At 47.9% G+C, this 27784-nt stretch overlaps 2 protein-coding genes across 5 annotated transcripts in view; one reads left to right on the top strand and one right to left on the bottom strand.

Moving 5' to 3' along the window:
* Window positions 1–3780: 3780 nt before the first annotated feature.
* Window positions 3781–27784, top strand: part of LOC100985237 (T-complex protein 10A homolog 2) — a 29093-nt gene continuing 5089 nt past the window's right edge. The window contains exons 1-9 of one of the 4 annotated variants that reach the window (XM_055114333.2): window positions 3789–3916; window positions 5124–5268; window positions 6679–6894; window positions 11308–11466; window positions 12015–12126; window positions 13660–13764; window positions 16898–17034; window positions 20142–20226; window positions 26388–26498. In XM_055114333.2, the coding sequence (XP_054970308.2) occupies window positions 5125–5268; window positions 6679–6894; window positions 11308–11466; window positions 12015–12126; window positions 13660–13764; window positions 16898–17034; window positions 20142–20226; window positions 26388–26416 (987 nt within the window). In that variant the 5' untranslated portion in view covers window positions 3789–3916; window position 5124 and the 3' untranslated portion in view covers window positions 26417–26498. Of the gene's footprint in view, window positions 3917–4871; window positions 5269–6678; window positions 6895–11307; window positions 11467–12014; window positions 12127–13659; window positions 13765–16897; window positions 17035–20141; window positions 20227–26387; window positions 26499–27784 lie in introns of those variants that run through there. The other 3 variants (XM_055114330.2, XM_055114332.2, XM_055114331.2) reach the window with 3 other exon arrangements.
* The window catches only part of TTLL2 (tubulin tyrosine ligase like 2), a 40208-nt gene continuing 38741 nt past the window's right edge, over window positions 26318–27784 (bottom strand). The window contains exon 8 of the transcript XR_010112549.1: window positions 26318–26521. The gene's annotated coding sequence lies outside the window, so the exon portion shown is untranslated. The remainder of the gene's footprint in view (window positions 26522–27784) is intronic.

The following is a 27784-nucleotide window of genomic DNA, read 5'->3' as shown; positions in this document are numbered from 1 at the left end:
ATTTCACCTCACCATCATGCCGCAAATTACTACTCACAGCTTAGAGTTTAGACCTAAAAGGGGCAATAAAATCGGATTCAAATACTGTATTGAGGGACTTGCCCCAGATTACATAATTCTTTTGTGTAAAGGCCAAATTATACAAATCCTCAGATTCCAAGGTCGGAGTTTCTTTTCCTATAACATGTTTCTTCACACATTGCTTTTATCCATGTTTCATATCAAAAGGATGCAAGAAAAATTATGAATAATCAGATAGCATGATATGGACACAAGGTCATGAGCAATAAAGGGTTCCAATAGAGCTATTAGGAAGAGCATGATGCTCACAAGTGGTAGGAATGTTGTTCTATGTATTTATTGGCCTTGTAACTATGGTTTAGAAATGGTAGGAATCCACAGAGATATACCTACAGAAAGATTTAAAAGAAGTAAAACTCCCAGCCTCAATGTGGTATTATCCCACCCTCAGTACCACTATCTCAATCTTGGCCTTCATACACATATCAAGAAACTTTCCACTTCTTTTAATACAAGAACTTTCAGATATTAAAAATGTTTTCAAGATTCTCTCTCCTCTGTGGCCTCTTCAGCATTGGTATTGGAAGTCATGGGTTGATGTTATCTGGCTGAGGGGCTTATCTAGAAATGTCTCCTGACCCCAGGTCCCTTTAGGTCTAAGTTAGCTTCTTCCCCTGTCCGTACTCAGTCTCAGCTGGTCACTGACTATGTGATATCCTTTCTAATCACTTGGTCCTACTGCAAAAACAAAATAACACAACATAGAGTAAATACATTATCAGGATGGCTAGCAATCATTGGACATTTTTCTCCATTCATTATCTTGAAGAGCATAATGTACTCCCCCAATTCATTTTAAACAAAAAAACTTTAGAATGTAATTAATGGAAGCACTCACTATTGTGGATTGAGTAGTTTTTATATGTTGCCTTACCACCTTGCTTAAAGGGGCAATGTCTTTCCTTATTCTCAATTTTTACAAAATATTGTACAGAGAAAACGCTTGAAAAGTGTGTAATCCCAGCACTTAAGAGGCTGAGGCAGGTGGATCGCTTGAGTCCAGAAGTTTGAGACCAGCTAGTGCAACATAGCGAGACCTGTCTCTACAAAAAATTCAAAAATTAGCTGGGTGTGGTGGTGTGAACCTGTAGTTCTAGCTATTAGGGAGGCTGAGATGGGAGGATTGCTTGAGCCTAAGAGGTCAAGGTTGCAGTGAGCCGAGATAGCACCACTGCACTCCAGCCTGGGCAACAGAGCAAAACCCTGTCTCGCAAGAAAAAAAAGAGGAGTGTGTCACTTAAAACATTCAGACTCAGCTCATAAAATCCAAAAGAAACGTGGAGTTTGGGGAGTGCTAAAATGCACCACTGAGGGAACAACTAGAAAATGAGTAGAAAACCCTTCTCTTTTTGTTCTATCATTGTGCGCTGCAGCTACTGGTGATAGTATTAAGGCATATTTTACAATTCATATTTGGATTCGATCACAGGGCTCATCCTCTCTTATCTCCACCTCTCACAAGTTTTACCATAAGAGTTTTGTGGTAGTTTGAGGAACTCAACACAGCTGCAAGTGTTCCGCTGGAATCTCCTATGATCTGTGTCACTTGAGGCACAGGGTGAGCGCACGTCATTCCTTGGATGACACGCACCCCTCTCCTAACTTAGTATTCCGACATTTAGTCATCCACGAATTCGCTCAGCTGCCTCCAGTGGGGTGGGTTCCAGTCTCAATGGCATCTCACTAGTTCCCCGTCACATTGCTCATTTGCAGCGATGACATTTACAAAAGGTGATTTCTTTTGTCAGGGGTCTGTACCACTATAGAAGTAGTCCTTTGAACCAGAAATTTAAACAGCTAAGCTACTTTAAAAAGTGTATCTGCTGCTACTCCAAGCAGCCGACTCTGGAACTGGCTTCTGATTTTAAAAGATGAGTGAAAGATGTGTTGTGCTTTCCTCTGCAGAATGTTCAAACCAGAAGGCCCCTGGAAGACTGTGCCTGAAACGCGGCTAAGGCACCACCAGGCTGAACAGAAAACGGGGGCCTTATCAGAGAGCAGGGAAGGGCCCCATAGTCCAAACGCCCAGGAGGCTCCGACCTGACCCGCGGCCACGAGTGTTTGCTGCAGGACGAGAATCTGGGGAAGACGCAGCGAAGAAAATGGCCTGGCCAGGCCGGGAAGAGCAGCCCACAGAGACCCGCAGCACAGAGAGGGATGCGGGGAGCCTGCCCTGGGAGCCACCCCGGCTGAGGCTCAGGAGGGGAGCTGCGAAGCCTGAAACCCATCGATGATGGCTGGTGATGGAAACATGTGGGTGGACCTGCTTTGATGGCGAGATGGACAGGTCTGAGCTCACACATCCTCGGGACAACAAATAAAACTCTGTGGAAATGGACATGAGACACTGGGCCCTCATTCCCCAACTTGTAGAGATGACTGAGAAAAGCTTCCAGAAACTCGAGGACATCACAACTTCCAGCTGGGTCAAACTCAGGGTGCTGTGAGGCCTGGGCAGAGAGACCCCCAGGGTTTCCCAGGGATGGCGGAGTCTCTGGAGGAAGGAGACACCATGAAGATGGGGATGGAAGCTGCCTGCCCCATGGAGAGGGGAGGGGGCCGGCCACTCTCACCCCTCGAACAAAAACCGGGCGGAACCTGAGAGGAGCACAGAAACGAACACAACCCTCATACACCTCAGGACACACAGACAACCCTCACACACCTCAGGACACACACACAATACCTCACACACCTCAGAACACACACACAACCCTCACACACCTCAGGACACACACACAACTCTCACACACCTCAGAACACACACATAACCCCTCACACACCTCAGGAAATACACACAACCCTCACACACCTCAGGAAACACACACAACCCTCACACACCTCAGGACACACACAACCCTCACATACCTCAAGAAACACACAACCCTCACACACCTCAGGACACACACACAACCCTCACGCACCTCAGAACACACACACACAACCCCTCACACACCTCAGGACACACACAACCCTCACACACCTCAGGACACATATACAGCCTCTCACACATCTCAGGACACACACACAACCCCTCACACACCTCAGGACCCACATTCCCACGGTTAGAATGACGTGCAGGGACAAAAAGTGCCTCGTTTCCTCTTTGTGGTAGTTTCTTCATTCATTCCAGACATCGGTGTTTACTGCCTACTGCATGCGAATTGCTTGTGGAACTATCCGAGTGACACACAGCACAAGCAGCCTCAGGGGAGCCCCAGGTGTGCTCTCCACAGGCAGCACCGTGGATGAGAAGGACGGCCAGGGCTTAACAGGAACATGGACTCTCGCTTGCTCCTCATTCTCTTCTCTATCACAAAAATCACACGACAATTCAGATGGAGATGCATTTTGTGAAATGATGAAACTTTGAATCCTGTCTCCTATTTAAACTCACATATATTATTTTCCCTTCATAAAAATGTTTTTTCTAGTAAATAATTTGACATCCAAAGAGAGTTTATATTTCATCAAGAATGTATGCTCAGAGAAATGAGCTCTTACTACACGTTGGGTATTGAAGACTTGATATTAAACACACGGTTTTTGTCAATGGGGAGGAGCAGTTTGACTCTCTCCAGTGTCCTTTGTGGATGGATGGACTCCACTGACAATGAGCTCCTATGTTAGAATTGCAGGTTTGGGATGTTTAATTATTATCTGAGCTGGTCCAGTGGTGACGCTGAGTGGGATGCTCATGCCCCTTTAAGACAGAAAGTCCGTTGGAACCGTCTGCTGCTCCCTGGTCTCTGGAGATGAGGCAGGAGGGCTTGGGGACAGCTGGGGACACGGCCCAGATGATCCGGTCCCGGCAGAAGTGACTGGTGGGGACCAGGTGAGGTGATGAGGTCTGGTAGTGGGGCTGAGAGAAGGGGTCTTCCCCAGACTGAGGGGGTCACAAGTTTGGGGCCGAGGACACTGGGGTATCCCCTCGGAGGAACAGGAAAGAAGGAGCTTTCTCAGGGCTGTGAGGACCGCGGACCCTTGCCCACTTCCACAGAAACTGTCCCAATCCCCGCGGGGAAGGAACAGCCAGGGATCCGGTTACTGGTAGGTCTTGCTCTTGACCTTCGATTTGCCTCCATCAGGAGACTCTCTTTTAAACAGCATTTCTCCAATCACTGTGGTTAAACTGTTCATTCTCAGGTTTGTCTACAGTGAGAAGTTTATGAATAAACAGCTGGGGTTTCGTTGGGGGCCACTCGCTTCCTAAAACCGAGAAGGTGAGGCAGGGTTGGGAGCGGCTTTCAGAGAGGACCCTGCAGGCTTGCAGGAAGCTTTGCGTTTTCTCTTTTGTTTTAGTTTTCTGATTGCTGTGAGCTTCCTAGAACTGGCATAAATGCTGTACCTATAAAAAGGTGTTTCCTTTCCACGTCTTCACCATGAATTCACAAATGTCATCCCGATGGTTCAAGACTCAGACTCAACACAGTGTGGGGTCTGCCTGTGCACCTCCAAGTGGGTGTTGATCCAGTGGTGCTGATTAAAGGGCTAAGAGTTCCCTCAGGGCCGCACGCGACCATCCACACACATCCCACTCACACCCCGAGACCATCCTGCTCACATCTGCTCACACCCATTCACATTCCCCTCACACCCGCTCACACCCCACTCACATCCCACTCACACCGGCTCACACCCCGCTCACACCCTTCTCTGGATGACCAGAGTGCATTCGGTGTCAGGCTGATCTTCTAGGATCTAAAGCATTTTCCACGGAGGATGATGGACAGCCAGGTGTGGACCGCTCAGTCCCTCCATGTGTGGATGGTGACAGTGTGTTAGGTGTCAGGCTGATCTTCTAGGAGCTGAAGTGTTTTCCATGGAGGATGGTGGAGCCAGGTGTGGACCTCTCAGTCCCTCCCTCTGTGGTGTCCTTTCACCTGGTCAGCTTCGGGCTTGGGAATGTGTACAGGACCCCGGGAGAGAAGAGAGGCTGTGGTTCCTGCTCGCCCTTAGGTTGAGGCTGGGGCCTTCAGCCCAAACTAACGGGTTAGGGGGCTGCATTCAGGCATTGCCATAGCTCTTCCCTTCCCAACCAGGATGCTGGAGGGTCAGCTCGAGGCCGGGGAGCCCAAGGAGGGCACCCACCCAGAGGACCCGTGCCCGGGAGCTGGGGCTGCCATGGAGAAGACAACTGCAGCAGCCGAGGTCCCCAGGCAGGACGGCAATGCCGGGGAGATGCCGGTGAGCTGACCTCTGTGGGGACAGAGTTAGTCCCACCAGGCAGGACCCTGATTCCTGTCCCTGAGGCCTGTCATTGGACTTTCCCTCGCCAGACCCCTGTAGGAATGTGCCACCCTGGGACGCTGATGCTAAACTTCCTCTCAGAGGGGCACGTGGCTCTTTTCCCCTCTGCAACTGTCTCTCTTTGTTGATGGGAGGCAGGACAGGGAGTTAAAGAAAATATTAACATTCCAGCTTTTCTCCTCTAATCCAGGAGAAGGCACCAGACTTTAAAAACTTCATTAACGAAAATCAGAAGGTTGACATGCCTCACATCATCCCAGCAAGCTTCCTGATTTTTAGCTCCTTCCTCACCAGACCCTGTTGGACAGTGCTTGCTCTCAAGAAAGTGCCATGGGTCCCTGTGGCCAGAGCCATGCAGTGAAGGGCTGTACCTCTATCACGATCCCACTTATTCTCAGAGCAAGGCTGGAGGCTCTATGGTCCAATGAAGAATGCCAGGGGAAGGCTAACATGTCAGGTTGAAAATGCAGTGGCTTCCATAATTTTTAAACTGTTGACCACACATCCATGCCACCACGGTGTTTGAGACCAGCCTGGCCAACATGGCAAACCCTCGTCTCTACTAAAAATTCAAAAATTAGCCAGGCATGGTGGCGTGCACCTGTAATCCCAGCTACTTGGGATGCTGAGGCACCAGAATTGCTTGAACCTGGGAAGTGGAGGTTGCATTGAGCTGAAATTGTGCCACTGCACTCCAGCCTGGTTGACAGAGCAGGACCCTGTCTAAAAAAATAAAATAAAATAAAAAAAGAAGGAAAAAGAATGCCAGCCTCTTATTGCTGTAGTAGTGTTTTAACAAAGAATGATAATTCACTGACCACCTATATCTGGTTATATCATGTAGACTAACTCATAATAAACAGTACTCAATAAGAATAAAGCTGTGGCCAGGCATGGTAGCTTATGCCTGTAATCACAGCACTTTGGGAGGCCGAGGCAGGTGAATCACTTCAGCCCAGGAGTTTGGGACAAGTCTGGGCAACATGGTGAAACCCCATCTCTACTAAAAATGCAAAAATTAGCCAAGCGTGGTGGCACACACCTGTACTCCCAGCTACATCAGAGGCTGAGGCAGGAGGATCACTTAAGCTCATCAAGTTGAAGCTTCAGTGAGCTGAGATCGTGCCACTGTACTCCAGCCTGGGTGACAGAGTGAGACCCTGCCTCAAAAAAAAAAAAAAAAAAAGAAAGAAAGAAAAAGGCTGCGGTTGTCCTGTTTATCTCATCAGGTGTCCTTTTGTCCGGAAAGAGTGTTGGTCTCACATCAGAGGGGGCTTGAGTATTTTGCAGATGAATGTGCCGGTTGGGCGTCTGAGAGGTTTTCTGGTGTTCTCTTCCCAATGACAGTCATTACAGCAGCAGATCACCAGACTCCACCAAGAGCTCGGGAGACAGCAGTCGCTGTGGGCTGATGTTCACAGAAAACTCCAGAGTCATATGGATGCCTTGAGGAAGCAGAACCGGGAGCTCCGAGAAGAGCTGAGAGGTCTGCAGCGGCAGCAGTGGGAAGCCAGGAAGAAACCTGCAGCATCCCCACACGCGGGGCGAGAATCACACACTCTGGTACCAAAGGCGCATTTGTGTTTTTGTATCATTTGCATCGTGTAAAAATAGTGTCCCCGTAAAGATGTGGGCTTTGTTGCTGGGTGACGTGGTATCTCTCACGTTCCAGGTGGTGGGAGGGCTTGCTATCTTTCCATCAACTCCATTTCCCACAAGTAAAGATTAAAGAACTGGATACATCAGGCCTCTCATCTGACGCTCCAGCAGACAGAAGCACAGCCGCCTCTAGGCTGCACGTCTCATGTCGAGAATTCTAAGACATCCCGTGATGTCTCAGGACAACAGCAGCAAACCCTTACTGTGGACTTTACATGGGCTAGGTAGGGAGCTTTACCATCTTACTCTCTACGACGACCCTATGAAATGGATCCTATTACTAACTCCATCATGGCCACGGGTTGGAGAATGCGGAGCTGGGATTTGAACCCAGGGTGACTCCAGAGTCAGCTCAGTGGCCTGGTGTCCTTCTGTTCATCTTCTAGGACAGCTGTGTAGAATGCGATAGAGACCTGTTGAAACGGGAAAAGTTCCCTTGTCCCCCTCCCAGGGTGTGCGAAGGAAGTGTGGCTCGCTTCCTCCTTGTCCCACAGCTCAAACCTCTAGGGGAGCGTAGAGACGGGCAGGCTGTGCAGCTCCAACCCCACGGCAGTGTCTAGGGGTGAATGTTTACAGCTGAAGCCCCAGTGGGCGTGTGTTACAGGGCGTTCTTTCAGTTTAGCTCTCTGTAGGCAGCTTGTGTTTAGCAGCTCAGTTAGACCCTCTGCACATCACTAGGACAGAGGGCTTTCTGTATCCTGGGTTCCTGCCTCGGTGTACCTGAAAAATCAGATCACACGTGGGCTTGGAGGATGGGTGCAAGGTTTTTTCATGGGTGATGGTAGCTCTCAGCAGACAGGGGAGCCAGAACCGAGATGGAGTGGGAAGGTGGTTTTCACCCGGAGTTGGGCAGCCCAGCAGCCGGGCTCTCCTCTGACCGCCCTGATCAATCTCCCTGTCATTCCACCAGTCAATGGCTTGCTGGTGTCTGCCAGTGTGTTCCTCTCGATGCCAGACACTTGTGTCTCTGCCCACTAGGGTCTCGCGGTCTTCACAGGCACATGATGGGAGTGTGGCAGGCCAGGGTGCTCTTGGAAATGCTACATTTGGGCACGAGAGCAGAAATGCCTAGGTCCCTGGGCACAGGCCTGGGGGTGGAGCCCTAGCCAGGGACCTGCCCTTCTCTACCCAGGACTTTCCTGCGCCCGTCCCATATCACCGCCCTGCTCTATCCCAAAGGAAGAACCAGCATGCTCATGCTGAAGTAGTCGGTGCCTCCCAGCACCCACCTGCCTTCATAGAACACTGAGCTTTCGAGTTTGATCACACGGCTCAAAGACCGAGCCTAAGAGTGTGAATGTGGCCAGTGTCATCACTGCCTTGTCTGGGTTCTGTTTCCCACACATGGGTCTGAACAACTTGAATCATTAAAATTATATGCACAGCTCAGGACACACGGAACCACGTGAACACCCTCCAAATGGAAGTGGGGATATTTCTCAGTGGGTTATGAAAAGTACCAACATTTCCTATCTGCACTTATTGCGTGAACTTTTAAATCGGTAGTTCCAGGACTTAGAATGTTTCCGATATGACACAGTGACTACAACACACACGTGCACACACACACGCACACACACACAGAGACACCCACAGAATACATTCCAGAGGAGCCTGCTCTGTGGTCGGTTCTCCCAGCATGGCAAGAACAGCCACAAATTCCTCTACAAGAAATTACGGGAAATCTTGGAAGTTATTCCCAGTCTTCGGGAGCTCTGCGAGAGCTTTGTTTCCGTGGAGATGGCTTCTGCTGCCTCAGAAAGAAAGCGGGTTTATCCTCTCAGCACAGCAAAGCGCCCAGTCCTTCTGCAGAAGGAAGAGCGGAAGCCGGGCAGGCTGTTCCTCCGTCAGAGGTAGAGAGGGAGAAATTGCCACAAATACTGGCCGGGATTGTCCACCTTCTGTGAGGAGAACCCATAAGACCCACAGGGATTTTTCCCTGCATATACTGTATGCCAGTTCCTAAAAAATAGTGTCTACTGCTCCATTTGGGTCATTGTATGTTGGTCGAAATGTTACCATAACAATAACCCCAAGAGCCAATGAAGTCTCGTGCAGTCTTCACACTCCCTACAGCTTCCATCGTTCTCTTATTTTGAGGTTAGAGCTTGGGGAATTTCCAAATATTTTTTTGATTCTGTGCATTGTACGGGTCACCATGGGGCTATTTATAGGAAGAGGATCTGTGCTCACAAGAGCATACCTGATTTGAAGAAAGGACGGGATATGTGAATTCCACACTTCAAATTTGCGTAGGTGTATCTGTGTGTAGTCGCAGTTTTAGGGACTGAGCATCTAAAAGGCTGAGGCATGAGCACCCTCGGAACGCGGGCATGGCTGTGTGGGCGAGCCACTCTGGATCTGGTATTAAGGGTTCGTTCATAGCAACCCCCTCCCCTTCTCACTCCCTCCTCCTCCTCAGAGGGGAGAGCAGGGAATAATTAAAGATTCCAGACCTAACGCACCTCCTCCCACCTGAAGGATCACGCTGTTCCAGGTCAGTCTGCTGATAACAGGGGAAGTTGGGAATTTGCATTTCGAATCTTAGACAAGTTGTAGAGACAACACTGGAAGGAGCATCACATTTTCCTCCTCCGTTACCACATTCCCCGTTGAAGTCACATGAGCCTGAAGGAAGATATGTTGGGTATTGATCATTCTGTGGCCTTCGGGATCCTGTGATCGTTTTGAAACAAGGAACCACAATAAGAAACACAAAGCAAACTTGGTCTCCACAAAGCTTCCTTCACAAACGCTGCGTGAGGGTTTCTGTTCTTAGCAACATGTTAGGGGAAAAACCCAGGCCAAGTCCCCCCACCTCGTACCCTAATTTTTTCTAGGACATTCCAATTATTTTGGATTGTATTAAAATTTGAATTTATCTTACCTTTGAAAATATGAACATTTTCCCCGCATTTTGTCTTTTACGCATTGGAAACTGCTTTTGGAAAAATTTCACCTCTGTCAGCTGATGAAGAGACAATGCCCAAATACGCTGGCCGCAAGAGTCAGAGTGCCACTCTCCTGGGACAAAGATCGTCATCTAACCACTTAGCTCCTCCAAAGGTGACCCTTCGTGCTTATCATCTGTAAAGAGCAGCAGAGCTTCTGTACCCAAACACACACATCCCATCAGCTCCTCACCACACAGTTTCACCTCCCTGGGGGAGCGTGGTGCTCCCTGGAGTCCTGCGTTTTTCCAAGGACATGGGTGCATACCTTTCAAACAAGATCCTAAACCACAGCACTTCCTGCTGTAGGGCAGATTCCAAGTCCTGCCAGCTGCTTCCCTCTGAGCGCACTCATGGCAGCAAGTGTCTGGCTGGGGCTGAGCGGACTCGGGGGCTTTGTTTCCGTGGGTGCCACCCACGGAGGTGATATGCGTGGCGCTCTCGCCACGCACCATGGCCCGTGCGTCTGGGGGCTCACAGCCTCCCACAATCCCTGCTTCTGCACTGCGGTCTTGCACCTGCTGCTTGTCAGCGTGGACTCCTCTGAACAGGGGCTGTGCCGCTTGCTTGGGGGCCACGGTGCAGGATGCTATTTTGTCTCCATCACATTTTTCCTTGTTAAAATTAGCTCCTCTTTAGAACATTCTGCTGGCCAGTGTGTCTCTTCCCGTCCCAGCTTTGTGTCACCCTCACACTCGGGAGGCAAATCTTGTGAGTCCTCAGCCAGCAACTGATACTGGGTCGATGTGGATGGAGAAGACTGCCCCCCAACACCTGAAGATGATTTATCCCCTCGCTTCTTTCCCAAAGCAACTGCTGAGCAGATAACACTTTATTCCCTGAAGGAAGATCAGAAATCTACTCTGAGCTTTTGTCACAAGTAGGAAAATAGCCCTTTCAGATCCTATGAGTACAAAACATCCAAAGTCCCAGGACAGACTGCATAGGTCCAGCCTCCTGTGAGACACGGACTTCTCTCACGCTTCTGCATTGACCTGAGTTAATCACACGCGTGCCGGGCAATGTACGAGTAAATAGATAACTGAATGGGTGGCTTATCCATGCCTCAAAACCATGAATTTTTAAGTAGCTCAAAAGGTAGAACACTATTTTCATTATGCATTTTTGAATTGAGTTTCAAGTACTTTATTTCACTGTTGACTTTATTCTACAATGTCAGCCATACTGTCCCTGAATTCCTCAAGAGCGTGGCTGTAAAATGGGGAATGAGAGCATGGATGCCTCGTGTGTCCTTCTGTAGGAAGCGGGAGTAGAATCTTCTAGTTTCTGTGGTAGCTGGTGTGATGTGTTGCTCAACATTTTAAAATAATATGATGGTTACTAATGCAACCACATTTATTTTCAGCCAATGAGTTTAAAGACAGAAAGAATTAACTCAGGGAAAACACCACCACAGGAAGACAGAGAGAAAAGTCCTCCCGGGAGATGTCAAGACAGAAGTCCAGCACCCACTGGAAGGCCGACTCCCGGTGCAGAAAGACAGGAGGTGTCTGAAGACGGAAAGGTGACCTGGGAAACCTGGGTCACGCTACACTGGCCGCGTGGAAACTTCAGATTCAGATGCATTCCACTTAGGTCTAATAAGAGAACTCAATTTGTTATTCGAAATAGACCTAGTATTAACCTAATTATGTTATTTATTTATAAATAAAAACTTTATTTATTAATTTATTAATAAATTTTACTATTAATTAATTAACTTTTAATAAATAAATAATTAGCATAATTGTTTATTAACCTAATCATGTTTCTATGGATAAAACCTTAAATTTCTTCAGACATGTCTTTAATGCTAAAAAAGCAAACAACTTGAATTGGGTTTTAAAAATCAATTACTTTCCCGAGCTCCGTAATTGGTATATTTCTGCAGAGTCTTTACAAGAATTGATCTACCTTGTAGTGCTGAGCTCAGGGCTGTTGGGTGAGCCCTGGGGTCTTGCTGGAAATTGTGGATGGCTGAAGATGGCTTCGTGCTCCCAGCCTTTGGGCTCGAGGCATTGCCGGCTGCAGGGACCTTGTGACAAGGGGGGCCTCTGACTGTCTTTGCCCCAGGTTATGCATCCATCTTCCCGAAGTCTGCAAAACTCCAGTGGCAGAAAATCACCAGTGCAGGCTTCCCAGGCCGCCACGCTGCAGGAGCAGACGGCAGCAGCTGGAGGAGCTGGTGAGCAGGGTCGGGGGCTCCTAACTGTTTCCATGCTTCCTGTAAAGTGCGGGGCTTTCTTGTGGATACGCGTGAGCAGAACATCTTACTACGGCAAGGACATGTCCTTCATGGAGCTGCCTAATTTCTGACCACTTTTGTCCGATTCCCTGGTTGGGTCCTCACCTGGGAGTCTTGCAGACACCCGTAGCCCTCCACCCCACACACAGCCCACATGACGGTCTCCAGGGGCCGTGGCTGGAGATTCCGAATCCTACCGGCCGCTTCCCCTGAGCACACTCCCAGCTGAAGACGTCTGGCTGGGCCTGGGCGGACTCGGGGGCTTTGTTCCCTTTTCTCTGTTTGCCCGCCCATGGCGTTGCTGCCATGCTGATGGAGCGCCCTCTCATCGGGCACCTGCCCGGCCTCTTTCCTGAGCCCAGCTCTGTCCATGCAGATGTGGGTGCTTTCTGCATTGGGGGTCCCACCGGGAGGAGCCAAGAGTGCCCCTGGGTGAGTCAGGAAAGAACTCCTTCCTCACGTTGCTGCCAGAAAGCCAGAAAATGACCATAGCAGCTTCACAATCCCCCAGGAACCTATCTCGGTAAAGAAACAGGGGCCAAGTGGTGGCCGAGGCTCAGGTGTGGCCGAGCCTCAGGTGTGGTCCTTATGCACAGCATAGCCCAACCCTGTGGGCACCACTGGCCCTGGGCTGCCTGGCACCTGGACTCCTTCCCATCCTCGGCCCAGGCTTGTGTGGCCCTGCAGGGCCGAACCCGACACTGTCTTCCTCCTGGGTCCACTCCCCGGGCCTCCTGCCCCCCAGGCTGCTTCATGGCCTCTGTGGGGAGCTTCGTAGGTGAGGCCGGTGCCATCATCTGCTTCAGACCACCCCAGGCCCTGCGTGCCCTCACAGTCCCCTCTGCGCTCCTCTGTGGGGTGGGGAAGCCCTTCCCATCAGGTCAGCACCAGCCTGGCCACCTTGTTTCTGCTGCCCCCTCCTCTTCAGGCCCCCAGACCAGACTTTAGTTACTTGCTGCTGCCGGGCAGAACTGGAGGCCTTGTCTTCCACAACCTCCGCAACCTCCAGGCATGATCTCAGCTGAAGTGACACCATCCTGGGGAAGCCCCCCGGATCCCGGGCTCTCCTGGAAGCCTGTGATGCTCCTTCACCACAGCCCCTGTCCCTTTGTAGGTCCCATAAGCCAGTGGTGCAGGGATCCGGCCTTTCTCTCCCGTGTCTGCCTCCTGCAGAACCATGAGCAGCTTCAGGGCCGAGGCGATGCCTTTCCATCCGTGAATCTCCTGATCCATCAGAATACTCGAGAGAGAGTGACACCCAAGAAATACTGACTGAGTGTATTCATTAAAGAATTAATGTTCTTACAGGATCATTTGTTGTTGAACTGACCTGACATGTGTATAGTGATCTCATGAACAAGAGGGAAGCTGTGCATCCATTCACTTCAATTGGATTTAGCAATCGCAGTAGGATAATGATATTTCCACAATGTATATGCTCTGTCCCTTTAAATTTAACTTTTTGCTTTTTAGACAGAAGCTCATCAGTCTTAGGGAGTTCTGAAGGCGGATTTCTCAGCCGCGTTCAAGCTGACGAGTTCGCCAGTTCTTCCCCGGACAGTGCAGAGCTGCAGGTAGGTGGCTGAGTGGCTTCTGTGAGGGCGGCCCACCCGGTTCCCCTCAGGGAGACCTGAGAAGGTGACCTTTTCGTCCTGGGGAAGTGAGATTCGGAGCGGGCGTCACGAGATGGTTGCATCTTCCCATCTTCTCAACAAGAATAGAAAATTAAGATGATTCCAAATATCTCTTTATTTCCTGAAGTTCAGCCTTTCAAACAGAGACTTTTTTTATAGATTTAAGTTGGTTGCATTTAGCACAAACAAGATTAATATTTTTCATGACTTATGAGTTCCCCTAGTCAGAGTTTCATTTTTATCATTTTGATTTACAGTTCACAATTGACATTAATAGACTCGAAGGCAAGAATAGCAAACATACTTCTAAGCCCTAGCTAGGGGCCCACTTGTAACATGCTATATTTTACAAAAAAAAAAAAAGTCAATGAAATGAAATTATTTTCTCTACGCCAGGAAATTCGGGCTGTGAACTTACGTATGATGTAAAACTAGGCACCTGGCGTGGAAGTCTCAGAACACAGGTCCCGCTTGTTTTCTGTTCTCCTGCGAAAAGCCCACATTCTGTTCTGCCCTCTCCGACGTCTTCAGTGGGGGGACGAGTGGGAATATTTTTCTTGGGATTTTATTTTGTTTGAGGATCCAGCTAATGAGTTCACCTGGAAGCCTCCGAGCTAATGATCTACATTGAGAAGCAGTGCAGCAGCCATGGCAGGTGGTGTCTCTGTGTGGTGTTTGTATCAGGTGTTAAATGTGGCAGTTGTCATTGTGGCCACCCTGACTCCAGACCAAACATACAAGTGGGAGATAAGCACTTTAATAAAACACAAAACATGGTCCAAAGTCCTGGTGCTGACTGTCCGGGGCTCAGCCGCGCCCACCGACTTAGAGGCAGAGGCTGCAAAATGCCAGGGCAAGGTGCATTTCTCCCGCCTCATACTGCAGTGTTCATGGAGACCACGGGAGATTAGGATTATGCTCTTTCTGCAGAATCTTCCTGTAAACCCACCATCTTCCCTGGAAATAGCACAGGCCATGGACACTAAGATGAAAAAGGAGGAAGCACAGGAAGAAAAACGACATCCAAATGGCAAGGCAGATGACTGCCGGCGGTCCGGTTTCCCGAGTAAATTTCCAGGAGCTCTGCACGCCGCTCCCTCCAGACAGGCCATGAGGCCCCGACCTGGAGGCCAGGCGTTTCTAGCATTGTTGACTGCCAGTTTATTCCCAGTAAATAAAGCAATAGGCTTTTCAGGAGGAAGATTTGTTTTAAATACTTAAAAAAAAAAAACCCAAAACTATAGCCTCAAGTATCTTCCAGCCACCACATTTTAGCCCTTGAGGAGAGCTCAGTTCCGGAAGGACGCATCAAGGTGGCGGTGGTCGGCATTGACTCAGGAAGGGGTCGGAAGAGACACCGGCTGCGGCTGCAGCTACAGTGTTTTGTGAGCTCCGAGGAGACCCAGTCCTGCCTGGGGCAGCGCATCATCGCTTCTTCTTCAGCTCAACAGTTCGTTCATCTCGTGCCTCTTGCTGGCCTGTTAGAAACTGGGAGTCGGCCTCAGGCTAGCTTTGCTGAGGGAACTCTGCCTCAGTAAAAGCGAATTTATGTCTTGCAAGCGGATAAAGCATTTGGATAAATGAACAACAGGGAATGCTACTTGCAGTAACAGTTTGAATTCACTGAAATGCTTTTGTCTTTAGCGCAGTGGTTGTAGTGGTTTGTCAGGGGAGAAGGAAACCCACATCATTTGAGCACCTGACCTTGCCATCCCCATAGACAGGTCCATGAGACATAAGTGATGCTCCTCCTTGGCTAAGTGCATGGAGGAACCAATCGCTGAAGCTCATGAAACCACGAAGATGAGGACACAAGAGCTAGGTAACGTGCTGTGCCCTCTGCTAGCGCGATCCTTCCTTTCTCCCCACAACCAGGGGTCACCCACCTCTGCCTGCCCCCACGTCCCTGGCTCCCCCACCCTCCCTCCCAGGTCTTCAGCACTTTCCTCTTCTCGTGACTCATCTTGCATCTACTTGTGTATCTTGCATTGGATATGCCAAAGTTCTTTCCTTTTTTGTGTTTTCTTTCTTTTAATAATATAAACTCCAAAATAGATTGTATGATTCTTTTCATGTGGAACATTTAAAATATTATTTGTGCTTTATTACTTCTGAGAGTAATTGATTCTTTAAACGTTGCCGGAGTTGTTAGTGTTGGTTAAAAGTTCATCTTCAGATACGGAACTGAACACAGCCCTGCTTCATTCACCCAGTTGGTTTGGGAGCAGGTGGAGTCATCTTGGTTCAAACCCCATCAAACAGGAGGCTGTTGTCCCGGCCAGCAGGTGGCGCACACCGTCAAGGTTTGTTTGGTGGATGGTTGAAGACAGTTTAAGAAGCCCAGCATTCGCTTTTATTCCCTTTGTATTTTCTCAGCTGAATTAACACCTATATTTCTGAGCTATGGTTAAGAGGGACAGTGTGACATAAATAACAAAAACACATTTTGCCATTTGGAATTTTCACATGCACTTATCTTAACTCCCCAGATCTTGAGATTATTTCTCTCAGATATTTTCTTTTGCTAATCTTTACATGAGTAATATTTTCAATGTGAAGACAAAGATATTCTTTCTACATTCCTTGTGCAGCATTATGCACATGAGGTTATATAATATTTGCTGATAGTTAATAAAAATCAACACATCTTTGGGATGGGCCGTAGGAGTGTAGAGGTCAGGAGATTGGGATGAAAAGGAAAGCAAAAGCTTCCAAGAGTAATTTTTACGTAGTAATTACCACAATTCCCATGGCCCAGGACTCTAAACTCACTAAGTCAGCAGCCGTGGAAGATCTAGACTGATGGCCACTGTGCGACACGAGCTTATGAAAGACGGATGTTGGTGGGACAGATCATAGCACTTATTCATTACTGATAACCACATTGGGGGATGGGAATTTGGACCTGATCTACTCAGTCAGTACAATTTTGGGGGAAATATCACAGCCAGTGTCAAGAATGCCATGTAGGTGATAATCATGTAACAATTCTGAATTGAAGAAAAAATAATGAAACCACAATAATCAGGCTTTACATCATTTTTCATCTTGGAGCTTTTGTGTTTCCATAAAGGTAGAACAGGCACTGAGCGAAGGTTGTGCCATCACCACCTTCCCCGAGGCCAGCCAGAAGGAGCCGAGCATGGATAAGAAGACGACCATCATCCGGTTCTCTAATGGCGACGTGAAGAAGATCAAACCTGATCGGAGAGTGGTGTGTACAATGGATCTTTTTTGAAAAAAGATCTGTCTTTTTTTAAAAGAAATCAAAACTAACTCAGTTATTAGGAACGATTTTGCACATCTGTACCCCCTTTCCTCTGGGTGTTCAGGATGGGTGGGGGGGGACGGGCAGAGCACAGGCTGTGGAGGCGGGCGAGGCTCTCTATGAGCCAGGCTGTTCTGCTTCCTCGGTGCAGTCAGGCAAGTGAGACCCTGTTGTCAAGACCCTCCGATCTGCGCGGTGACACAAGAGTGCACCAGCACCCCTCCTGGCTCTGAGTTCAGTCATTGTTTTCAGCTTTTCTAAGCCTCTGCAAAATGTGGCTGATAATTAGGACCTAAGTCAAAAGATGGTTATGAAAGTTAAGTAACATAGTCCATTAAATAATGTCTCTTCTGCAGAACTCTCTAGAAACACAATGGTAAACACTTAGTACATGTGCATTGATTGTAGAACTAGCATTAGTATTGCAACAAAGTTAGGCAGAGTCAGGAGCTAATCCCTGGTACAAGCTGGAGGTGAGATCCTGGGAGACAGTTTTTACAGCTGGGAGGAGGCACTGTGCCCAGCAGCCACCTTGCAGGTGGAGCAGAAAGCACAGGCTTGGGGTTCACGGGCTCGGCTGACTGGCAGCTCTGCCAGACCAGCTGTGCCAACACCAGCCAATTAATTCATCTCATCAAGCCTCAATTTCTGCATTAAAAAAATCAGGAAATATTCCCAGGTCTGGTTCTCAACTGGGGGCAATTATTCCCCCTGCCTTGAGGACATTTGCAATGCCTGGAGACATATTTGGTTGTCACAACTGGGGGTGGTGGGGGTGCTGCTGGCATCTAGATAGTGGGGCCTGGGGATGCTGCTAAACATCCCAATGCCCAGGACAGCCCCCCAACCCCACAGAATTATCCTGCCCAAATTGTCAGTAGTTCTGAGGCTGGGAAAGCCCCCTGTAGGTTATTATAAGGACCAAAGATGCCATACATATATTGCTTGGCACACATCAAGTACTCGGCAGCTGACAGCTGCTGTTACCATGACGATCATCACTGGTAAAAGCCGATGATGTGTTTGTGGAAGAAAGCCACGGATCACAGTAGCTGGGGGCCCACTTGATGCTGAGGAGCTGTGAGGATGCTGTCGCCCCCTGGTTCAAACTACATGTCTCTGTGTGTCTAGGGATCATGTATGGAAAACACAGATGCTGAGCAATCTGGAGGTCCTCTAGGCAAGGTCTCCAGGGTGGCACTATTTTTGCCCAGATAATTCAGGGTATATAACTTGATTCTAACTTAAGAAAATTTGGGTAATTTCCAAAACCAATTATAAATAAGGTGAGATAAGGGAGGTCAGGGCAGGGTTTGTAGTGCATTGAGAATAGTCTCTTAGTACCCACACATTACCAAATTGTATTCTAAACATTTCCTTCTTTACAATGATCAGTTTCCCTGTTGTTGGCCAAGCTTTGGGTACAAATGTAGAGGCACAGGGTCCAGGAGTTCTGAAAGACTGCAGAGCGCGCCTCTGTTTTTTGTGTTACTTGCTTTAATGAGAGGCGCCTACTTGTGGCTCTGTGATTTTATCCCAGCGAAGCCTCTTGACCCTTCCTGAGGGTGGATGTTAGAGGCCCCGAGTGTGGACACAGGCGTGGTGTGCCCACCACGTGCTCTTCCACCGACCTGAACTAACTTGCACGCTCCCTTTTTTGCAGGGAAATGCAAACAAAGAGCTTGGATGACCCCCTTCAGACGGTGGCCTGTGTTACGCCACTGCCCAGTGGGGGAATCTGTGATACTGATCTCATAGCCTGCCCCAGCCTTTCATTGTGAGGTCTAGGTTTCCGTCACTTTGGAGTAGGAAATAGCTGTTTCTTAGCCAGATGTGGGGGTGTAGGGAGGCAGAGTGTGACAATGTAAGAATTGATGCGGTGAGGATGAATCAGCGGGAGAGAACAGGGCCTGGCACAGGCCTTGGAAGGACATCCTCCTGTTCTGGCCTTCTGCGTGGTCAGAGGGAATGGCCACTGCAGGCCAGCGAGTGTGCACCTCCCCAGGTCTCCTGAGAGCACCTCTGTTCCCCTCAGACCTCTCTGGTCTCCAAAGGGAGCCCTGACCCCAGCGAGGAGCCTGAGCTTAGACTTGATGATTATTGGGATGATGCAGAATTGAGAATTTGGAGCTTTCTTCTGACATTTGGACAAATTTCCCCCATGTGAGAAAAATGCCTTTAAAATAATGGCACGGAAATAGTCCCTTTGACTTCAGTGTCATGGTTTTTCTAAATAAGTCACCTCTCCTATTCTCTCCTGCCTTCTCTCAGCCTTTCTTTGACGGGCAGCGATGCTGTTGCTATGATAGATGGCAGACATGCAGTGACACACCGGGGTCCCAGAGCTCAGGAGAGAGTGGATGCCTGTCCTCTGTGGTCCCACTTCAAAACAAACATGTACATCCCACGGTTTTCTAGTTCTGGACCCTTAATTTTTTAATAATTCCCCCTTCCCTACTTATAGTCAAGGCTCGCTTGACCATAAGGAATGTCCCCTCCCCTCCCGGATGACTGTCCTCTTCCAAAGCAGCTCCTTCCCCTCTTCTTTTCCCCACTTTATTGGAAACCAGAGGGGGTCACAACGATGGGAAACTTCACAGTAATGTGACAATTCAAGAGGCACAAACCGGGGAGTGTTTCTGTTGTTTGGAGCTGCTGGGAGACCCTTGGTCTCTGAGCTGTGGGGTTTGGGTCTTGGGGCTCCTCACTCATATTCACTATGCTGGACCTGGACCTCCTGCAGGCCCCCAAGGCTGCCAGGCCCAGCAAACTCTAGCTCAGAGCCCACCAGGTGAAGGACCGGGAACTCCACCTCGGTCCAGTCCTCTCTCCCATGAGCCTAGAGCCACAGTGTCTTGACTTTTGGGCTTGGGTGACAAGCCCTCCCCCCATGCCCCCTTGCTGTGGAGGGTGCCCATAGACAAGGTCAGCCCACTCCCACCTGCTGGGATGGTGCTTTTACCCACCCGCAGGAAGGACTTTACTAGATTAAATCCAGGTTCAAAATGATAACATAGACTGCCTCCCAACGTAGGTGTTTCTGGTGCTTACAGATTTACTATCACGCAAATGCTCAGACAATGCGCACGACCTACCCTGACGGTTTGGAAGTTGTGCAGTTTCCTAACAAGCAGACAGGTGAGTGACGTCACCAGGAACCCGCGTGGGTAGGTGCCTTTGCATGTGAGTGTGTAGAGGTGTGGAGACTTGCAGGTTAGCAGATACCTGAGCCCTGTAGGCAAGTTCCCCATAGCAGCAGCTGTCCAGATAATTTGGGGCTTACCCTGCTTAATGCATGTTTTCCTGGTTCTTATCCAAGAGCTGTGAGCTTGCAGCTTCCGTGTGGGTGTGTAAGTGCACCCAGGTCTGGATGCCTCTGTAAACGCCGTCAGACCTCAGTCAGGGGCTTGTGTTTCAGCTTTTCAGGTGGGCCTGGCTACATGGCTCGAGCAACAACCGAGATAAATGGGTGTTACTTATTCGCACAGCCCGGTCAGCGCATTGTCCTAAAAGCCACCACATTCTTTTCCAAAGTCTCGCCTGGATTCTAAAATGCCATCCTCTGGGTAACCCCTGGGTCTCTTGGGAACTGGGCTGCACAGCAGGAGGTGAGCGGAGGACAAGCCAGGGAAACTTTATCTGTATTTACAGCCACTCCCCATGGATCCATTATACCTGAGCTCCACCGCCTTCAGATCAGTGGCAGCATTTGATCCTCACAGGAGCGCAAACCCTACTGTGAACTGCGCACGCAAGGGATCTAGGATGTGTGCTCCTTGTGAGAATCTAATGCCTGATGATCTGTCACTGCCTCCCTTCAGCCCCAAATGAGACCCTCTAGTTGCAGGAAAAAAAGCTCAGGGTGGCTGGACACAGTGACTCACGCCTGTAATCCCAGCACTTTGGGAGCCCAAGGCAGGCCGATCACAAGGTGAGGAGTTTGAGACCAGCCTGGCCAACATAGTGAAACCCCATCTCTTCTAAAAAAAACAAAAAATACAACAATTAGCCAGGTGTGGTGGCAGGCACCTATAATCTTAGCTACTTGGGAGGCTGAGGCAGGATAATCGCTTGAACCTGGGAGGCGGAGTTTGCAGTGAGCCAAGATCGTGCCATTGCACTCCAGCCCAGGTTACAGTGCGAGACTTCATCTCAAAAAAAAAAAACCTCAGGGCTCCTACTTGTTCTACATTGTGGTGAGTTGCATAATTATTTCATTACGATGTAATAATAATAGAAATAAAGTGCACAGTAAATTTAGTGCAGTGGAAACATCCAACCTTCCCACAACCCACACCCATGCCAGTCTGTGGAACAATTGTCTTCCACAAAACTGGTCCCTAGTGCCAAAAAGGTTGGGGACCACTGCACTAGATAATGAGAGAACTGTGTTAAAAATATCCCAGTTTGGGCCAGGCGCAGTGACTCACACCTGCAGTCCCAGCACTTTGAGAGGCCGAGGTGGGCGGATCACCTGAGGTCAGGAGTTCGAGATCAGCCTGGCCAACATGGTGAAACTCTGTCTCTACTAAAAATACAAAAATTAGCCGGATGCAGTGGCGGGCACCTGTAATCCCAGCTTCTCAGGAGGCTGAGGTTGGACAATCGCTTGAACCCAGGAGGCAGAGGTTGCAGTGATCCCATATCACTGCATTCTAGCCTGGACGCAGAGCAAGACTCCATCTCAAAAAAAAAAAAAAAACCAAAAAAACCCTAGTTTGGTTATGAATTTACTAATATTTATTTGTAATTTCTTTTAGTTAGTTAATATATGCCTGGTATATCTGTTTCTATTCTTTCTTTTGCTATTTTTAAATCTTTACCTTTAAATACGATCTTATAAGAAACAGACATTAAGAAAAATATATAATCTGAAAATAACTTTCCTTTTAACCTGAGGTTTTATTGCATAAACAGAAAATGTATCGGTGTCCTTACTGTCCTCTACAACCAAATCAAGAGTCTTTTGGTTCGAATTCTCCTCCCCGATCTTTCACGCCATTGTGTTGGCTTCTGCCAGGATTTTTACTCTAACTTGATTTTCACCCTCAGTATTAGTTATGATTATTACCGTGGTGTTTATGTAACCAGTGTTTACTTTAAACTTTCTAAATGTATGCAGAATTTGGGGCTCTTCTTTCTTGTATTTTGGGCCTTTCTTCTTGGCACAATTTCCTTCTACTTGACGAGCATGAGGAGACGGGGGCAATGAGCCCTTTTGGCTCATCTGAAAATGTCCTTTGTTCTTGACGAGCATGAGGAGACGGGGGCAATGAGCCCTTTTGGCTCATCTGAAAATGTCCTTTGTTTTGCCTTGTTCATGAGGGGTCGCTCATCCTGATGCACCTTCTGACCCCTCATCCCATAGCTATTACATGGCCACCCTGTGGCAGGCACTGTTTTAGGGCTAGGGATCCAGCAGTGAGCAAATTTGTGAAAAGTTCTTATTTCATGACATTTTATTGGAGGGAAGCATAAAGTAATCAGGTAAAAATAAAAATCAATATAAAATATCAGTCTCTATGAAAAGCTACAGAGAAAAACAAGAGGGTAGGAAGCAGGGAGGGAGAGTGCTGGGCTGCTGCCCTAGGGGGCCATCTGTAGGCCGTTGAGGAGGGCCTCACTGAGGGGGGATATTTTAGGGAGCCATGAGTGACGTGAGAGAGGGAGCTGTGTGCGTGTCAGGAAGAACATTCTAGAGTGAGGAAGAGCCGGGAAAAGTGTGTGGTGTGTCTGAGGAAGAGCAAGGAGGCCGGTGTGGCAGGGGTAAAGGAGATGAGGTCAAAGTGCCAGGACCAGGCGGTGTAGACCATTGTGGAGAAGCCATTGGAGAGTATTGAGCAATGGAATGACAGTGATTTTTCTGAGCGTGTTGAGGACTTTATTCCACTCCCACACGGTGTCTGCTGGAGGATCTGATGGTGGACTAATTTCTTCCTTCGAACGTGATTTTTTTTTTACTTGCTGCTTTTAAGAACTCTTCTGTCTCCAGTTACATTATGATATGTCTAGTTATGGATTTAATTTTGTTCATTGTATTGGGGATTTGTTGTGCTTTTTTTTTTTTTGAGACAGAGTCTCGCTCTGTTGCCCAGGCTGGAGTGCAGTGGTGTGATCTCAGCTCACTGCAACTTCTGCCTCCCCAGTTCAGGTGATTCTCCTGCCTCAGCCTCCCAGGTAGCTGGGACTACAGGTGTATGCCACCATGCCTAGTTAATTTTTTGTATTTTTAGTAGAGACGGAGTTTCACCATGTTAGCCAGGATGGTCTTGATCTCCTGATCTCGTGATCCGCCCGCCTCAGCCTCCGAAAGTGCTGGAATTACAGGTGTGAGCCACCGCAGCCAGCCTGTTGTGCATCTTAAATATAATCACTGTGTCTTTCATAAGCTATGGTTGCCAGATTTAGCAAATAAAAATGCAGGATGCCCAGTTGAATTTGAATTTCAGGTAAATAATAAACGATTTTTTGTACCATGCAGTATGTGGGACATACTTACACTAAAAAGTCATTTGTAGTTTATGCGAAAATTCAGATTTAACTGGGTGTCCTGTGTTTTATCTGGGAACCCTATCAAGTTCAGGGAAATTCACAGCTATTATCTTTATCCATCTTACCTTTCCTCCACATCCAATTATAGCTGCATGACACCACCTCATTCTAGCGTCTTTCCATCTTCACATATTATATTTTCTTGTTATCATCTGGGTAAATTATTTATTTATTTCCTCAGTTTTCTCTTCAGCTGAGTATTATGTGCTATTTAATACCTCATTTTAGCTTTAATTTTGAAGACTATATTGATTTTATTTGTTCTTTTTCAAATCCACCAAGAATTTTTTCTCTCTTTCATTTTTAATTTCCCACTTTAATTTTTAAAATATTCTACAAACATTTGCCTTGTCATCAGTTTCTGGTAGCACCACGCTTGCCGTGTCGGAGCTCCGCGTGACACTGGCTGCTGCTAGCTTGTCTCTGCTTCCAATACTTCTGGCACTTCCTCATGGTGTTGCGCTTCCTCACCTATTTCATATTTGTGCTGGCAGCTTGTGTTGGTGGCGATACTATGGGGCCCAGTCTGGGAGATAGTATCCAGAAAGCTTTTTGTTTGCTTCTGCCAGGTGTCCCAGGGCACGACCAGCCTGGGATCACTTCACATTAGCTTCTTAGTTTAAGATGTCCCAGGTACAGGTAGCAGAACTGCAATTGCTAAGGGTAAATGAGGGTCACCCTGTAGTGACACATTCTTTGGAAAGAGCTCAGAGAGAGACAGCAACACTCCTTGGTGCTCTCCATCTGCCGGCAGGGAGATATTTTCTAGTTTCCTCTTTCCTTGGGGTTCTAACCTTCAGAGAGTGTCCTCTTTAAGTTCCCAGACAAAGCCCTTCATCCTATCCCAGCAGAGCAACTAAGGGCCAAACCTCCTGGAGACTGCAGAGGTCACCAAGGCAGCCGCAGGTCAGGTTTGAGTCTGCGTTCCAGCACCCTCTGGGATTTGTAGCCCCTTCCATGAACTTGGGTGCTCATTTCCCAGGGATTTTGTGATTTGCTTGAGCATTCCTCGGTATTTGTAGTGGATGTGTGGCTGGGATGTCTGATCTGCCCCATTGCCAGGGCAGAATCAAGGCCGCTGTGGGGCATCTGCTCCTCCGTGACACAACGGACCTCCAGATGGGCCCTTGAAGCTGCTGAGACTCACGTTGTCCTGTGAATTCCTGGCTCTCACCCTTTTTCTTTTTGTCCTAATATTTCAGCCAGTGCAGCTGTGTGTCTTGTTAGAATTTTTGCCTTCACAAGCTGTCATTTAGGCTCTGACTGCGCACATAGCAGCAAAGTGGGCACTAGAGCATTTGTTTTCTTGAGTGACCTCCAGCAAACATTCGACAAAGAAAAATTACACTTGCTAGTTTGCAAAGGCCATGCTGAGCGATTGATTAATATTAACGCCAGTCTTCTGAAAAAGAAAAGTATTTATAGGTCTGTATTTTATTTTTGTTTAAAAGACCTAAAACTTTGACTCTCAGCTGGTCCATGTAGAAGGTCTCTGATCAGTTAATTTTCCAGCAGGAATTCTAAGTTCTGTTACTGTTCTTGGATACATTTATCGTACATTCAACAGTTCTGCCTACGGCTGATATTTCAAGAACAGAGTGAAACAGAAGTCCCATTGTTTCCCACTCCTTCCATTTTACAGGTGCAATTGTGTGTCTCATGCATGGTCCTTATACATTCATACAAATCAGCCAAGAGTCAGGCATTGATATGTACCAGGCAGGGAGTGAATTCAGTTGCTCTCAGCTGTTGACCCAAAGAAGAGCCCCCAGTTTCTGCAGGGTGTTCCATTAATATACAACCAGAAAACAATCTTTTACCATTTTGTGCTAAAAATTATTTTAAGGGGTAGAATTTTTCCTCAGTTGTCAGATTCTTCACTGTATTCATTTTGCTTAAATACAGTTTGTGGGCTGGGCATGGTGCTCACACTAGTTATCCTGGTGCTTTGGGAGGCCACAGCAGGAGGGTTTCTTGAGGCCAGGAGTTAGAGACCACCTGGGAAACATACCAAGACCCTATTCCTTCAAAAAATAAAATATTAGCTGGGCATCATGGCATGCTCTTATAGTCCTAGCTACTCGGGAGGGTGAGGCAGGAGGATCACTTGAGCTCTGAGTCTGAGGCTGCAGTGAGCCATGATCACACCATTGCACTCCAGCCTGGGTGACAGAGCGAGGCCTTGTCTCTAAATACACACACACACACACACACACACACACACAGAGACAGACACACACACACGTATATGTTTGTGTGTGTGTGTGTGTGTGTGTGTGCTGCCCCTTATCTGCCAGAAACTGCTAACAGTTGACAATACAAATGAAAAAGAAGCAAATGCATATTAAAGGAACAAATGGAGGCCATGCGTGGTGACTCACGCTTGTAATCCCAGCACTTTGGGAGGCCGAGGTGGACAAATTACTTGAAGTCAGGAGTTCGAGACCAGCCTTGCTCACATGGTGAAACCCTGTCTCTACTAAAAATATAAAAATTAGCCAGGTGTGGTGGCGAATGCCTGTAATTCAAGCTACTCAGGAGGCTGAGGCAGGAGAATCTCTTGAACCTTGGAGGTGGAGGCTGCAATGGGCTGAGATCACACTACTGCACTCCAGCCTGGACAACAGAGAGAGACTCCATCTCAATGAAAAAAAGAACAAATGGAAACTCATCAATTAAGTTTAACTTGGCAGCTTTTCTTTTTTTCACAAACACATCAAGCAGCTGTGAATGTACCCCACATGCAGGCACTGTAATCACCTTCCTGTTCCTGTAATGAAATAGAAGCAGTGCAGCAGTATTTCAGCAGGCTCCACAGCGAGTTCCTCAGCGTCCAAGGGTTCTGTCTCCAGTACAAGGTGAAAATCACTGTTATTCATCCCTGGAGGATACCATAGAGGGTGAATTATGGCTCTTTCCTACAATTTATTATCCAGCTGAAAACTGCAAATCTATATGAAAATGTCAAGTTGAATGTTTACCATAGCAAGAGTCAAAAGCATTCAGAAGCAGAGGGCACCGACTGTGGGGTTCATAATGGAGATTTGACCTCAAACATAGGGACTCAGGGAGTCAGACAGCGTATGGGTGGGAAAGGAAACTTTCAGCCAGGGAGATCACTTGAGCAAAGTTGGGAGAATCTAAATTTTGTGCTTTAATGAGACGGAGATCATTCTGCCCAGAGCAAGATATTCAAGTGTAAATAAAAAAATGATAAGAGCAAGTACAAAAATGCATGTTGAATACCGGTTCTTTATGGAGTGTGCCTTATCCTGTTCAGGCTGCCATAGCAAAGTGCCATAGACTGGCTGGCTTGTCAACAACGGTGTTGGGGCTAGAAGTCCATAACGAAGGTGCCGGCAGCTTCACTGTCTGGTGAGGGCTGCTGCCTGGTTCACAGACGGCATCTTCTCATTGCAGCCTCACATGGTGGAAGGGGCGAGACAGCTCTCTGGGGTCCCTTTAGTAAGGGTGCTAATCCCATTCACGGGGCCCCACCCTCATGACCACGTCACAGCCCAAAGGCCTCATCTCCCAACACCATTGCTTTGGGGATTAGGTTTCAACATAGGAATTTGGGGAGGACACAGCATTCAGCCCATAGTACAGCAGTCACCACAAAGTAGGTTTAAGCAGCTAAGTGACACAAGTGTCCTGGTTTGGAAATATAAATTTACTGAATTTGCAATGATAGGTGTGTATGTTGTTTACAACCTGGTTGAAACAGTGAAACACAGCAAATGTGCTCTCAGATGTTCACACAGTTTTTCTTCTTGAGTATTTTCATACAGTATTGAAGTCCTTAAACTTTTATTATAAGTAGGATTGCCAGATTTAACAAATAAAGATACAAGTCCCTCACTGAATTTGAAATATCAGATAAACAACAGTAATTTTTGGTATAAAAGTATGTTCCATGTAATATTTGAAATACACTTATGTTAAAAATTATTCATCATTTGGCTTGGTGTAGTGGCTCACGCCTGTAATCCCAGCACCCTGGGAGGCTGAAGCAGGCAGATCATCTGAAGTCAGGAGTCTGAGAGCAGCCTGGCAAACATGGTGAAACCCTGTCTCTACTAAAAATACAAAAATTAGCCAGGTGTGGTGGCAAGTGCCTGTAATTCTAGCTACTCAGGAGGCT

This window comes from Pan paniscus, chromosome 5, assembly GCF_029289425.2.
Source record: "Pan paniscus chromosome 5, NHGRI_mPanPan1-v2.0_pri, whole genome shotgun sequence".
Taxonomy (NCBI): Eukaryota; Metazoa; Chordata; class Mammalia; order Primates; family Hominidae; genus Pan; species Pan paniscus.
Note: the sequence above shows the minus strand (reverse complement) of the source record. Positions and strands in the feature narration are given on the sequence as shown.